Source organism: Diceros bicornis, chromosome 9 (assembly GCF_020826845.1).
Source record: "Diceros bicornis minor isolate mBicDic1 chromosome 9, mDicBic1.mat.cur, whole genome shotgun sequence".
NCBI classification, from domain to species: Eukaryota; Metazoa; Chordata; class Mammalia; order Perissodactyla; family Rhinocerotidae; genus Diceros; species Diceros bicornis.
In genome coordinates this window covers 22,483,944-22,497,718 of record NC_080748.1, presented here as the reverse complement: position 1 = coordinate 22,497,718, position 13,775 = coordinate 22,483,944, and the positions used below count along the sequence as shown (strand labels likewise).

The 13,775-nt window shown below is 38.1% G+C and overlaps 1 protein-coding gene and 1 pseudogene across 1 annotated transcript in view; one reads left to right on the top strand and one right to left on the bottom strand.

Annotated features, from left to right (window-relative positions):
* The window catches only part of LOC131409911 (serine/threonine-protein phosphatase 4 regulatory subunit 2-like), a 51,519-nt pseudogene extending 50,051 nt beyond the window's left edge, over nt 1-1,468 (top strand).
* The window catches only part of LOC131409894 (phosphatidylinositol 3,4,5-trisphosphate 3-phosphatase TPTE2-like), a 233,745-nt gene that overhangs the window by 26,456 nt on the left and 193,514 nt on the right, over nt 1-13,775 (bottom strand). The window contains exons 2-7 of the mRNA XM_058547645.1: nt 9,886-9,936; nt 8,528-8,683; nt 7,107-7,226; nt 5,552-5,651; nt 5,346-5,409; nt 4,522-4,586 (exon numbers count right to left, since the gene is read on the bottom strand). Of these exons, the coding sequence (XP_058403628.1) occupies nt 4,522-4,586; nt 5,346-5,409; nt 5,552-5,651; nt 7,107-7,226; nt 8,528-8,652 (474 nt within the window). The 5' untranslated portion in view covers nt 8,653-8,683; nt 9,886-9,936. The remainder of the gene's footprint in view (nt 1-4,521; nt 4,587-5,345; nt 5,410-5,551; nt 5,652-7,106; nt 7,227-8,527; nt 8,684-9,885; nt 9,937-13,775) is intronic.

Below are 13,775 nucleotides of genomic sequence, written 5' to 3'. Positions count from 1 at the left end.
TTACATGATTATGTATGTAAAAGTTCCCAAGGAATCTACAAATTAATTATTGAAATGAATACGTGAAGTTATGAAGGGTGCTGGATATACATACAAAAATCAGTTATATTCCCATGTATCAGCAGCAGACAATTAGAAAGTAAAAATTTAAAAATACCATTTAAAATAGCATCAAAATCCATCAAATAGGGATAAAACTAACAAAAGATGTGCAAAGCCTGTACAGTGAAAATGTTGCTAAAAGAAATTAAAGAAGAATCTAAATAAATGGAGAGATATATTATGTTTGTGGGTTGGAAGACTCAATATTTTTAGATGCTGATTCTCCTCCAAATTAAGCTATGTAGTCAATGTCATCCAAGCTAAAATACCAGCAGGGGGTGTGTGTGTGGAAATTAACAAGCTGATTCTGATATTTATATAGAAACTCAAAGGACCTAGGAAAGCCAAGATAGTGTTTTGTGTGTGTGTGTGTGTGTCTGTGAGAGGAAGATCAGCCCTGAGCTAACATCCGATGCCAATCTTCCTCTTTTTTCTGAGGCAGACTGGCCCTGGGCTAACACCCATGCCCACGTTCCTCTACTTTATAGGGGACGTCGCCACAGCATGGCTTGACAAGCGCTGCATCAGTGTGCACCCGGGATTCGAACCTCTGAACGCCGGGCCGCCAAAGTAGAGCGTGCGCACTTAACCACTAAACAACCGGGCCGGCCCAAGCCAAGACAGTTTTAAAGAAGTACAGGCTCTTCTGGGTTGGTGAGCAGGTGGAAATGCTGGGAGAAAGGTGAGTCTGGAGAGAGCTTGGAAGCTTTGTGCCCCTTCCCCCATACGTTGCCCTAGGCATCTCTTCCATCTGGCTGGTCCTGAGTTGTATCCTTTGCTAACAAAGCGGAAATCTAATCATCAGGTGAATAAACATCAAATGAAGATGCTGTGGAAACATCAGGTGAAAAGACTCAAGTTGGACAAAGAAGGTGAAGTCGGAGAGATGGCCAAACAACTTCTAGTGAAATCTCTTCAGTTACGGTAGAAGAAACAGAAGAATCATCATCATCTAAGAATAAAGACAAAGCAAGTGGTTGTATCAGGCAGCACTGTACAGAAGAGGACAAAGAGGAAGAAGAGTCTCTAATGACATCAACAGACTTGATCCCAGAAAGAAAAAAAATCAAGAAAAAGAATCTGACGACGCCTTAACTGTGAACGAAGAGACTTCTGAGGAAAAGACTCAAATGGAGGAATCTCGTCTGTCTCAAGCTGAGAAAGATTTGCCTTCCAAAGGAAGTGAAACTATAAGGCCCTGTAAGTAGTGATTCTCTCTGCCATGAAACAGAATAATTAGTAGGATCCAATACCAGTCGAACTGGAGAGATTCTCTCAGAATCATCCATAGAAAATGAGGATGAGCCACAGAAGTCACAGAGGAACTGATAGAACAGATTATTTAGAAACATTCAGCTGCAGTATTTGACATACTTCTGAGGAAAAGACTCAAATGGAGGAATCTCGTCTGTCTCAAGCTGAGAAAGATTTGCCTTCCAAAGGAAGTGAAACTATAAGGCCCTGTAAGTAGTGAAACAGAATAATTAGTAGGATCCAATACCAGTCGAACTGGAGAGATTCTCTCAGAATCATCCATAGAAAAGGAGGATGAGCCACAGAAGTCACTGAGGAACCGATAGAACAGATTATTTAGAAACATTCAGCTGCAGTATTTGACATACAATTCTAGTTTCACACTGTACGAGGTTTGTATGTAGTAAAGTGGAGCTTTAGTTTTACAAGAGAAGCAGGTTGTAAAATAAAGTACTTTATGGGATAAATCCTGAGAGAGTTGTTCACATAGGAACTGTGAATTATCAGCTCCTCTGGCTCCTGCTTATCACTGATTTTTTTTTGGTGGGGGAGTCTGGTTAATCAGTGGTTTGTGTATAGATTCCTTAAAATTTAGAATTAAAGTATTAAACTGGATGGTAATAATTATAATTTTTAAACTTTGAGGAGAGTATCACATTTAGTTTACATATACACAAGAAATCTTTGTGTCTTGTCTTTTTCTGACAGCTCTAGCAGTTTTCATATTTTCATCAGTTTCAACATTTTACTATGTGAATTGTAGGGTTTCATGATAGTTATATATTATTAATATTTATAAATATACATTATATATATTCATCTCTTACAGAAACAGAAAAATATAAAATTTGCCCCCTTAGAATAATGTTTTATAGTTATATGTAATATATTATACAGGATAGATTATAACATACAGGTTATATTATATAATGTAATATATTATATATAGATTATAGATATAACATAATGTTATATGATATGAGTATATACAAATAATTATACTGTATATAATATATACAGCATATATTACATATAAATTATATAATTTTAAATATAAATATACATATATTAGTCTAAGGGAGACCATGTTATATTTTTCTGCTTCTATAAGAGATGAATTTATATTATTATATAAATTATACATATTTATAAATGGAATAATATATTTTATATATAATATACATTAAACATTATAAATAACTATAATTTTATATGTAGTTATATATAATTGTGTATATTATATAATATACATACTATATATTATATATAAATATACATATATTATTCTAAGGGACAAATGTTATATTTTTCGTTCCTATGAGAGATGAATACAGTGGATAACTATGGCACATACAACAATATTAGAAGAATCTCACAAAATTTATTTTGAGCATAAAAAGCCAGTCACAAAAGATGTACTATATGATTCCACTTATGTGAAATTCAAGAAAAAGTAAAACTAATCTGTGGTGACAGAAGTTAGAATAGTAATTACCTCTAGTGTGTTGGAATATTGACTGAAAAAGAGCAAGAAATGTTCTATATCTTTATAAGGGTGTTGGTGACATGCATATACATCTATATATAATTTCATCAAGATATATACTTTTCTTTTTCAGATGTACATCATTATATTTTGATTTCTGTGTAGACTACATCATGTTCACCACTCAAAGACTAATTACCATCCATTACCATACACCTATGCCCTGTCACCTCTTTCCCCCTCCTTGCTCCCACCTTCCCCTGGTAACCACCCATCTAACCTCTGTACCTATGTGTGTGTTTGTTGTTGTTGTTGTTTTTATCATCTACTTATGAGTGAGATCATACAGTACTTGACTTTTTCCCTCTGACATTTCACTTAGCATAATACCCTCAAGGTTCATCCATGTTGTTGCAAATGGCAAGACTTCATCTTTTTTTTTTTTTTTTAATAGCTGAGTAGTATTCCATTGTGTAAATATACCACAGCTTCTTTATCCATTCATCCCTTGATGGGCACTTAGGTTGTTTTCAAGTGTTGGCTATTGTGAACAATGCTGTAATGAACATAAGGGTGCATATATCTTTACACGTTCGTGTTTTCATGTTCTTTGGATAAATAGCCAGCAGTGGAATAGCTGGATCATATGGTAGTTTTATTCTTAATTTTTTGAGGAATCTCCATACTGTTTTCCATCATCAAGATATATACTTAAGATTAGTGCAATTTATAGTATTTGTATGTCTCAATAAAAGTATAATTATATTTGCATGTGTATATATGTACACTTATATATAGACATACATATATAATTACATTTTTACTGAGCTATAACAAATACTGTAAATTGCACTAATGTATACACACCTACACACATATGCAAACATCTTAAAACAATGACTTTAAACTGGAATTTCATAGTAAACATCGTTGTATGTTTGAAATTAATTTATTTAATCCACAGAACTTAAAGCAGTATGCCTCCACTATAATTTAGGATCTCAACCTAAGAAAACACATTTTAGTTGAAGAAGTCCCATCCTTCTCCCCTATGATAGACTACAAAAAATGGCCACAGTTCATTGCAACTTCTGCCATCAAGATATGGAGCCAGTTTCCACTCCTTGAATCTGGAATGGGTTCGTAATTGACTTTGTGCAATAGAAGCAGGTAGAAGCCCCATTATACTAGTTTTGAGCCTGGGCCTTTAGGGGCCCTGCATTTTTTCGCTTGCTGCTTGTGGGATCTTTGCCCTGCCACCATGTGAACAAGCCTGAGCTAGCCTGCTGGAGAAGGAGACACCACATGGAGCCATCCAGCCACGCCATTTTAGACCAGCCAAGCCTCAGAGGCCCAGTAGCTGCCCACAGATGCGTGAGTTAGCCCGGCAGAGATTAGTTAAGCCTGTTCCTGATTAGCAGAACCACTCAGTTAAGCCTGACCCAAATTCATAAACCACATTATGATAAGCTAAGCAAATGGTTGCTGTTAGAAGTCACTAAGTTTTCGGGTGGTTTGTAACACACAGCAAAAGCTAACAGATATCAATCCATTATAATTTTTTACCTGAAAGAGTAAATTGTTAGGAGAATACTGCCATCTCTGTGCCAATGTTAAACTTATAACTCCACTGTCTGTTTACTGAGAAATATGAGCATTTGTTAGATAAATACCCTTACCTGAATGGGATTCCTATAGAAAGACTGTCTTCCAGAAGATGGGAATGACATCGCAATAATGTGATCTGGAAGTCAAAATAGTCACTATTACAAATGTCATTATAGATGTGAAACAATAAATGAGAACTTAATTTACATATAACCAGAGTCTTTTTTTCATAAAAAAGAACTTTGAGGATTGGGAATGACAGGAAAAAAAGCCAACTAACCCTCAGGATACTCAACATAACATATTAAAATACCCAATATAATGACCATTAAACTCACATAGTGTTCCCAAGACTTGACTGGTTCCAGCCAAATGCAACAGATTTGTGCTGATCTCAGTCCGGAGCTCCCCCTGGTGAGAATTTATTTCTTAACTAAACACTAAAGGAAAAAGGGAGACCTGGGCTCCAGCAATCGTGGCAACTCCCAGGGTGCTTTCCAGTGCTCCTGACTCAGAAACCCAAGACCCACAAAACAGTGACCTTACTCTCTGCGGTTCCAGGAAGAGAACAAGTCTCTCTGAGATCCTTGAGACCCAGGATAGCTACTAGAACTCGATAAATTCTAAACCGAACAACTGGAGTCAGCTGAAAATTCCTTCAATTCCTGTACTGTAACCAAGTAGTTCTGATTTGAGATGACAATGGAGATTTTCCACTGTCAGGGTTAAACTACAAATATGTCACACTACCACAGTGGTGTATGTCTTCATGGAGAAAGACTGCTTTGAAAGAACATGGCTTAGACAAGGCAAGAACAAAATAAACATGTAATTACTCAAACGCAAGAAAAATGTGAAGTTAATGTAGGTAAATCAACAATTAATCTTTACAAACCAGTAATATAAGTGAGGTCTAAGTCAAATCCATCCTTCTTGTATCGCCGTTTGTTTTCTGAAACCTGAGAGTTTAAAACAACCATTAACTTGTAAAATATAAATCAACATAAAAATAAAGAACATTATATACGTATCTACAACACTCGCCAGGATTTCCCTAAACGCGAACTTTTTTCTGAATCATAACATGTTTTGCCCACTTACCATCCTTCTCGTCAGTGTTTCAAGATGTCTTTTTTGATAAGCCAGATGAAAAATTCTGATCAGAATGATAAGTCGTAGAGGTCGAAATAAAATGGCGAATCTAACAATGAATTAAAAAGATCCATTTTTGCTTCATAAACGAGGATTTTGTCAATACTGACTAAGTCTAGTGCCCCCTTCCCTGCCCCCCAAGCCTCCCGCCCACTCACCCAGGGGATACTGGGTGATGTCTGGAGACATTTTTGGTTATGACAACTGTGTGTGAGGGGATGCTACTTGCATCTAGTGAGTAGAGGCCAGGAATGCTGCTCAACACCAATGAACAGGTCGGCCCCCACAACAAAGAACTATCTGGTCCAAAATATCCATAGTGCTGAGGTTGAGAAACTCTGGTCTAGAGAAATAGTTATATGATGGATGCTTTGAATTTGTGGATTTAACTTTTGTGGCTTAAGATTAGCATTTTTCAATCTTTTTGCCATCAAAACAAACCGAAGGTTCTCGTTCACCTCTGTTACTCCCATCAGTAACAGAGGTTCGTTACACTGCGAACACACATCAGTCAGAATGAGAAACTTCCCAAGGGTGCTAGCTGCTGTCTCTCCTACCATCAGAAAAAAACAGAATGGTAGAGAACTGATGGTGTGGACCAGTGCTTCTCTAACTTGAGTGCACACTGACTCAGTAGGTCACTGGGGCCTGAGGAGTTCTACTTCTTGCATTTCTAGCTCTTAGATGACGCCGAGGCTGCGGATCCGAGGACCACACTGGCTCCAGTTATTTTCAAACAACTCCAAACGCCTATCACATAACGCCAAGTTTCACTGGGACCTGAACTGAAGTCCTGGGAACCGGAGTGCAGAAGGAAGCAAGCTATTTACTAAGACATAAGCCTAGGGAGCCACCCCACGTCCACATCCCAGCACACATTGCTCTCCTTTTCCTCAGTGCCACAGCAGAAAGAAGAAAAAGCCATCAGTCCCTCACACACATTTTAGTTTCCTGATTCCTAACATTCTAACTTTGCCTCAGCTTTCTTCATTTCGATGATACTGCAAAATTCCACCTCTGTGTTGCTATCCATGTCACCTGGGTTTCTGTTCCATTTGCTCTTTTTTGGAAAATTATCACTGGAGTCACTCATATTTTGCACATGCTCAAACCAATACTCTTGGTTATAGGAAAAACCCAGGAATTTCATGTGTAAGGAATTTTGTGGATGAAGCTCAAGTGGGAATTTAGTGGGAATTTCAAAATGTAGAGAAGTTCAAGTTAGTACAAGAGGCAAAGTCCCCAGTTTCTTCTTCCCGTGCTCCGTCTGCTTCATTCAACTGAAGGTACTTATTGTGTATACCCTTCATGGGTCCCTAAATACCACCACCCTTTAGTGTCTACGTATGTGGAGATTTATCTAAACATTTCATTTTCAAGCAGCTTATCTGGCACAGAATCAGCACATTCACTGTTGAAACGATTATACAAAATGAAAGCCACAGAAAAGGCAAAAAGAAAAAAAAAGAAAAACTTTAAGAAAGATGAATCATATGTTTCTTACCTGGGGATATCTTCAAAAGAATTAAAGTCATAAAAAGTACAAATGATATCAACCAGTAAAGTCACCACAATAATGACAGCATCTAAGGAGTTAAGTAAATCGGAAAAATACCGCCATATCCTATAATGGAAAACAAAAAATATAAGTTTATGCTCCCCCAAAGAAGAAACAGGGAAATTTTAAGAGCAAAAATTATTTGACTCATCCCCATTAACAATTCTACTTTAATGAATTATCTAAAATGCATTTACTAGACTAGACTAAGGGAAAATATTCATATTCATTATTTTATACATATGTATGACAAAAGCATCAATATGGCACTTTAAGTTTAGCAGGAGAGATAACCAAACCGTTGAACAAGAGGCAAGCAACGCCTTCACACCGGCGGGAGAGAAAGGCGGGATGCTGGGCAGTACTATTGGGCAACAGGAGCTGAACGTGTCACAGCCTTAGAGCAGCTGCAGTCGTGAGGAGTGTAGAAGAGGAGCTTGTGAGAGGGAGACAGGTCCACTTTTTTGGCCTGCGAACCCATCATCTGCCATTGTAGCCACGGTGGAATCCCAGTGGCTGGTATGGCCTCCCCTGCGCAAAGCTGAACTTCCACCCGCTGCACCTTCCTCCCCAGCACTGGCCCCTTCAGCCATGGGCACTGGTGCTCCCTGGGGAAGCGTCTTCCAATTCCGGGGTAGCCCCCTTCAGGCTCTGAGTAACCTGGGAGTGGGCAACTGTCTTTAGCTCAAAGGCATGAGGGTGGAAGTTCAGCAGGAGAGCAATCAAGCTGCCTTCTGAAATGCTCTGGATGCAGTGAGGCTGGGGAATTTAGTCTCTTGATTCCCACAGCAGTCCAGCTCCAAGGCTGGGCTCACTCCATCCGCCTTCTCAGACAGCCAGCAGCAGAGAAAATGAGCTGCTGCCTCACTACCAAGCCTTGCTGATGGGATGAGCGTGCCTCTGATCTCCTGGGTGCCTTAGCAAAAGTTTTCATTTTAACTGAGGTAGGGAGTTATTCATGATCTATTACCTAGTATTTAATATGCTGTCAGCTTTTATTTAGATTCAACTCAATGATAAAGTATTAATATTTATACTTCACGTACATGTTCCTCTTAATAATGTGCATGTAGATACATCAGCTGCCTGGCTCCATTTTGCAAACCCTTTAAGTTTTACCTGTTGAAGGAACCTTCTAGAATACATTATTGGAGACTAGAGTGCCAGTTACAACAATACTATTAAAGCCTGATCTAGTAGAAATTGGGATTTGGATAGTTGTTTCTCTGGTGGACCACGCCTTTGAGGAGAATCATTTTGATAAAGAGGGACACATTTGGTTGTGTTGGCCTGGTAATTTCTTTGGGATGCTTCTCACAGCAGTACAAAATAGCTTTATGTGTTTTTGAAAAATTAATCGAACTTACCCTTCTACAAATGCTCTAAGAAGAACATCCATTAAAAAAAACAAAGCGATAGCTAAGGAAATTGAACGATATTCCAAACGCAGTGTGCTGTTAGAGGCAAATTGGTCCATAAGCACTAGGGACATATCTAGGAAGACGAGAAAAATTCCAAGTATTCTACAAAAGAAAAATAAATAAATAAATAAATAAATAGAACAAAGATAAAGTGGTTTTCACCCCTATAGTTAGACTACATTTAGGCCAATGATCTGATACTAAAATGGCATTATTTAGAATTAAACTGTCAGTGCTAAGGAGAACTGCGCTACCTTAGAATCTCAAAAAAATGACTCCGTCTTCACCTAATAGGAGCAGTTGTTAGGAAAATAAAATCCCACCAAACAACTTCATGTTATTATGCCCTTTTATACTAGACAGATCAGACTAACAGTCCAAGAAAGAATCGGCAAACTGAATTAAAATTACACGTCTCTGCTTGTAAACTCTTCTTAAAATTTGAGAATTTTATAAGGAGCTTCTACCAATTTCTCATAATAAATAAAACCTCATTAATCTTGATAATTTTTAAGAATTTAGTGATAAAAACCAAGCAAAAGCATGACTAACGTAAGCCCTTAAAAGACCACTTTGACCAGTAAGATTTTTTTATCAGTGAGATTTTCAATAAGTATATGATTACACATTAATGGATGTTTCTAGCACAGTGCTGGGCACATGAGAAGGAATTCAATTCCATAAATATATACATGACTGAACTCTAAAGCCTTTCTCTTAGCCTCATGCCTAAGCCTTTCTCTTATATATTCTAAACACATTCTCCATAAATTGATTATACTATTTGTATAACCTAGGAAGATGAATTACTTAGTCCTCAAAGTATTTTTTTACAATTGCAATACAAATTAAAATATTATAAATTTAAAAGGAAGCAAGTGTATTGCGCGAATCTGTATGATAGTACAAAATCTTACCATCATGTAGAGAAGAAGCCTAAGTAGAATGCTTCCAGAATTAAGGAGTAATTCTAGACAAATAAGGTATTTTATAAAACACTTTACTTATAATTATAGAATATTTTAAAGTGCATGCTTCATTATTTTTACTTTTCCAGGTAGAAAAAACATATTAATACGTTACTATTAGACTTAGGTAAATGCCATTTCTTTGCAATTCATAATGTTCAGCTTAAACTAAAATTCCAAGATAAATTAGATTACATTAAACAGGGCACAGGGGCTAGTCAGCAACATACTGAGAGCAGAAATGCTTTTTTTCACTCCTAGCTCCTTTCTCATTAAAAAATATTGATATTAAATGGATACATGTTTAATTACCTCCTTTTCTAGAGTCTCACATACCTTAATATGAAGGATGATACAATTGGGTGAACAATTCTCTTACACTTTCGGCTGCAAAAAGAAGTAAAAATAACATTCCAGAGTTTTCAAGTTTATCACAGATTTCTTTTAACATATAATATGAATTTAGCCCAGAAACAAAGGCCTGTATAAGTATAATTTTAAAAGAAAATTCTTCAGAAGTTGCATAACAAAGTGCTTTTTACTAATAACTAAAATTTTCACCTTTCTGCTTCATGATTTTTTTAACTTTCATATTTGGAATATATGTGAATAAAACACTAAACTTTGGATGTTGAGTAACATTTCCCTTGCCTATAAAGCCCCAACCCCACCTTTATGGTAATATTAAACTTGGGGTCATCAACTAAAGCAACACAGCATGGAGACAGAAGGGTGTGGTAGAAGAGACCTGTGTTCTAGCTCTCCCGTGAATGAGCTGTGGGATCCTGGGCAAGTCATCAAACCTTGGCAGACCTGTTGCCACAGCAATAAAAGAAGGGGCTTCAGGGATGGGTAGGGAGCACCCATCTTGTCCTGTAATATTCATCTCTTGAAACAAGACACCCCGTGAATATGACAGTTAGTCATTAATGAGAGTCACATTTGGAGTTGCAAGTGTACTTTGGAGGTAAGGAATTTTAGTGAGACACATTTAAAAGGAGAAAGAACCTAGAGACTGGGCTCCTTCCATTAACAGAAGAAGGAAGAGGAGCCTCTGTAATGAAGCCTGCAGTTACGCCTCTTTGTACCCCATGGCCAGAGACAAGGCAGCCGTTGGGGAGCAATTTCATGCCCTGCTGAAGCCTCCAACACAGGACGCAAATTCCACCCCAAGTGGGGTCAATCCCAAGGCAGTGCTCGTAGCCTGCGCCCAAGACTGAAGAATGGAGATGATGGATGATGAACAGAACTAGGGCACTGCCCAAATTGGCCACAGATGAATACTGTTAGGCTAACCTGGGGTAAAAGAGCTCCCCACTCCCACTGTCTCCCTCCTCCACCTGCACCCACCACCTCTGCCCAGGCTTAGGGAGCTGAGGCTGATGTGGATGGAGAACTGATTGGCCAAACGAGGTGAATTCTCCCCTGAGGTTGCCATTCTCTTAATACAAGGCCCTTCTCATCCCACACAGACTACTGCATCTCTAGATAGCACAGAAATGTTATAATAAATCTGAACTTGCCTGACAAAGTGAACATACAGAACCGTGCCTGACAGAATCATGGGGGCACAAAGGTATGACTTGAGATGGCTTTAGCCCCTCCTATCTCTTTCAGTGCCTCCCAAAACTACCCCAAGTAAATATACAGTTGAGATTTTTTAAAAAGAGTGTGCTATGTAAACGGAACTTCAAACAAGGTGTGTAGAGTTTGCAGCGAAAGGACTGTGACTCAATAATTCTATATCCAGGAAAAGTGCTGTTCATATTTGGGAGCAACAGACAGATACTCCCCAACATGCAGCAACTGAAAGCATAGCAGCCACGCACCTTTCCTAAACACAATGACTCAAAGCGCTCGGGCCAACTGAGCAATAAATCAAGATGAAGAAGGCAGGAAGAAGAAAGATACCTCATAGAGAAAAGGTTAAGAAATAACATCATACAAATTCAGGACTAAGTCTAAGTAATCATTGTTAATGGAGCACATGGAAATGTAAACAAATGATTCTAAAAGCGAGATAAATAATCTAAAATTCTTGATAATAGTATGGATTTAAATTTGCAGGTTTTCTCACACCATTTAGGATTTAAGGTTTGTAGGAAGATAGAAATAAAAGCATGTCTCATTTCTTCTCTTTCCCAGGTACAAGTCCAGTTTTAATCTGGATATTGGTGGAGAAACAAAGGTATAATTATGATCTCAAAAAATAGGTTTATAACTTTCATGTCACTAAAAATTGAAAGGAATACAAACTAATTGATAGCAAAACGTAGAAAAATTTAAAGAGAAAATATCAAGAAGTGTTTAATACAGAAAACAAAGTAAGACGACAGCAAAGAAAACCTAACATACCAGAAATGATAACAAATACAAACCCATTACTCTCATATTAAATATTGGCAAATACTCTCAGATAAGTTTAAAAAACTAAATGCACTATATGTTCTGTACAAGAGACAAAAACTAAATTAAAATGATAGTTTGAAAATAAAGAGATAGGGGCTGGCCCCGTGGCTTAGTGGTTAAGTGCGCGCGCTCCGCTGCTGGCGGCCCGGGTTCAGATCCCAGGCGCGCACCGACACACCGCTTCTCCGGCCATGCTGAGGCCGCGTCCCACATACAGCAACTAGAAAGATGTGCAGCTATGACATACAACTGTCTACTGGGGCTTTGGGGGAAAAAATAAATAAATAAATAAATAAAATTATAGAAAATAAAGAGATGGACAATGATATGAGAAGCAAATGTTAAATCTCAAAACATTGAAAGTTGTAATATTAATATCAAAGTTGAATTCAAAGCAAAAATATTAGCTATGACCAAGACATCTTATATTGATAGAAGGCAGACTCTATAGGACACTAACAAGACCATGTTGAAAAGGGGTGGGATCTGTATTGGGGTCAGGTATTGTCTTTTCCACTGAACACATTTCTCTCTGCAGAGGCTGGAGGAGGCATGTGGCCACACTCAAAGCACTAAGGGCACTGGGGTGATTCTTTGGTCTTCCCGCTCTCATTCTAGGGCTCGGGATTTTCCCCCCAGACTATCCACAAGACACAAAGCAACATTCCTAGATTATAGTGTAAACTCAGGTTGAAGAGAGTAGAGTCAGGCTTCAGATCTGATTCCAACCTAAGTTAGCTCATTAGAATTCTCTACTGGGGTTTGGAGAGGAAGCACGAAAGTACCTAGGAGTGTCTTCCGCATGGCTTGGTCCTCAGGGTATGTACTTCCCTAGGGAGTGTTGGTAGCAAGGATAGGATCTGAGCGTCTCTGGCCAAATACTATCCATTCTTAAATATATATATTGAAATAATTTCTATTGTGCAGGAAACACATATTTAAAGAACTCGTATGCGATATTTAAAGAAACTCATCCTGGAATAAGATACAAAAAACTTCAATGTACTCTAAAACATAAAAATTATGCAGGCTACATTTTCTGACCACAATGTAATAAAACCATTGCAAAGGGAGAGTACTCACATACAAAGTATTTAATTGCATTTTATCACTACAGAAATTAAAAAGGTGCCATATATGACAACTTAGATTAAATGGTGATATTGCTTGAAAGACAGAAACTACTAACATTTGCTCAAGAAAAAATAGATAACCTGAATAGTTCAAAAGATAATATACCTTCTAAAGAAATTGAACTTGTTTAAAACTTTCCAACAACAAAAAATCCAAGCCCAGGTGACTTCACTCAAGAATTCTATTCATTTTTTTGTGTGTGTGAGGAAGATCAGCCCTGAGCTAACATCCATGCTAATCCTCCTCTTTTTGCTGAGGAAGACCCACTCTGAGCTAACATCTATTGCCAATCCTCCTCCTTTTTTTTTTCCCCAAAGCCCCAGTAGATAGTTGTATGTCACAGTTGCACATCCTTCTAGTTGCTGTATGTGGGATGCGGCCTCAGCATGGCCGGAGAAGCAGTGCGTCGGTGTGCGCCCGGGATCCGAACCAGGGCTGCCAGTAGCGGAGCGTGTGCACTTAACCGCTAAGCCATGGGGCCGGCCCTCTATTCATTTTTAAAGGAAGAAATAATACCAATTCTAAACAAACTCTTCCAGAAAATAGAAGAGGACTATTTCCAAACTCATTTTAGGAGACCAGCATTACCCTGATTACCCGATCGCTGTTAGACCAGCAAAACCAGTCAAGACATTATATGACAAGAAAATTACCAACGAATATCCCTCATGAATATAGTTGCA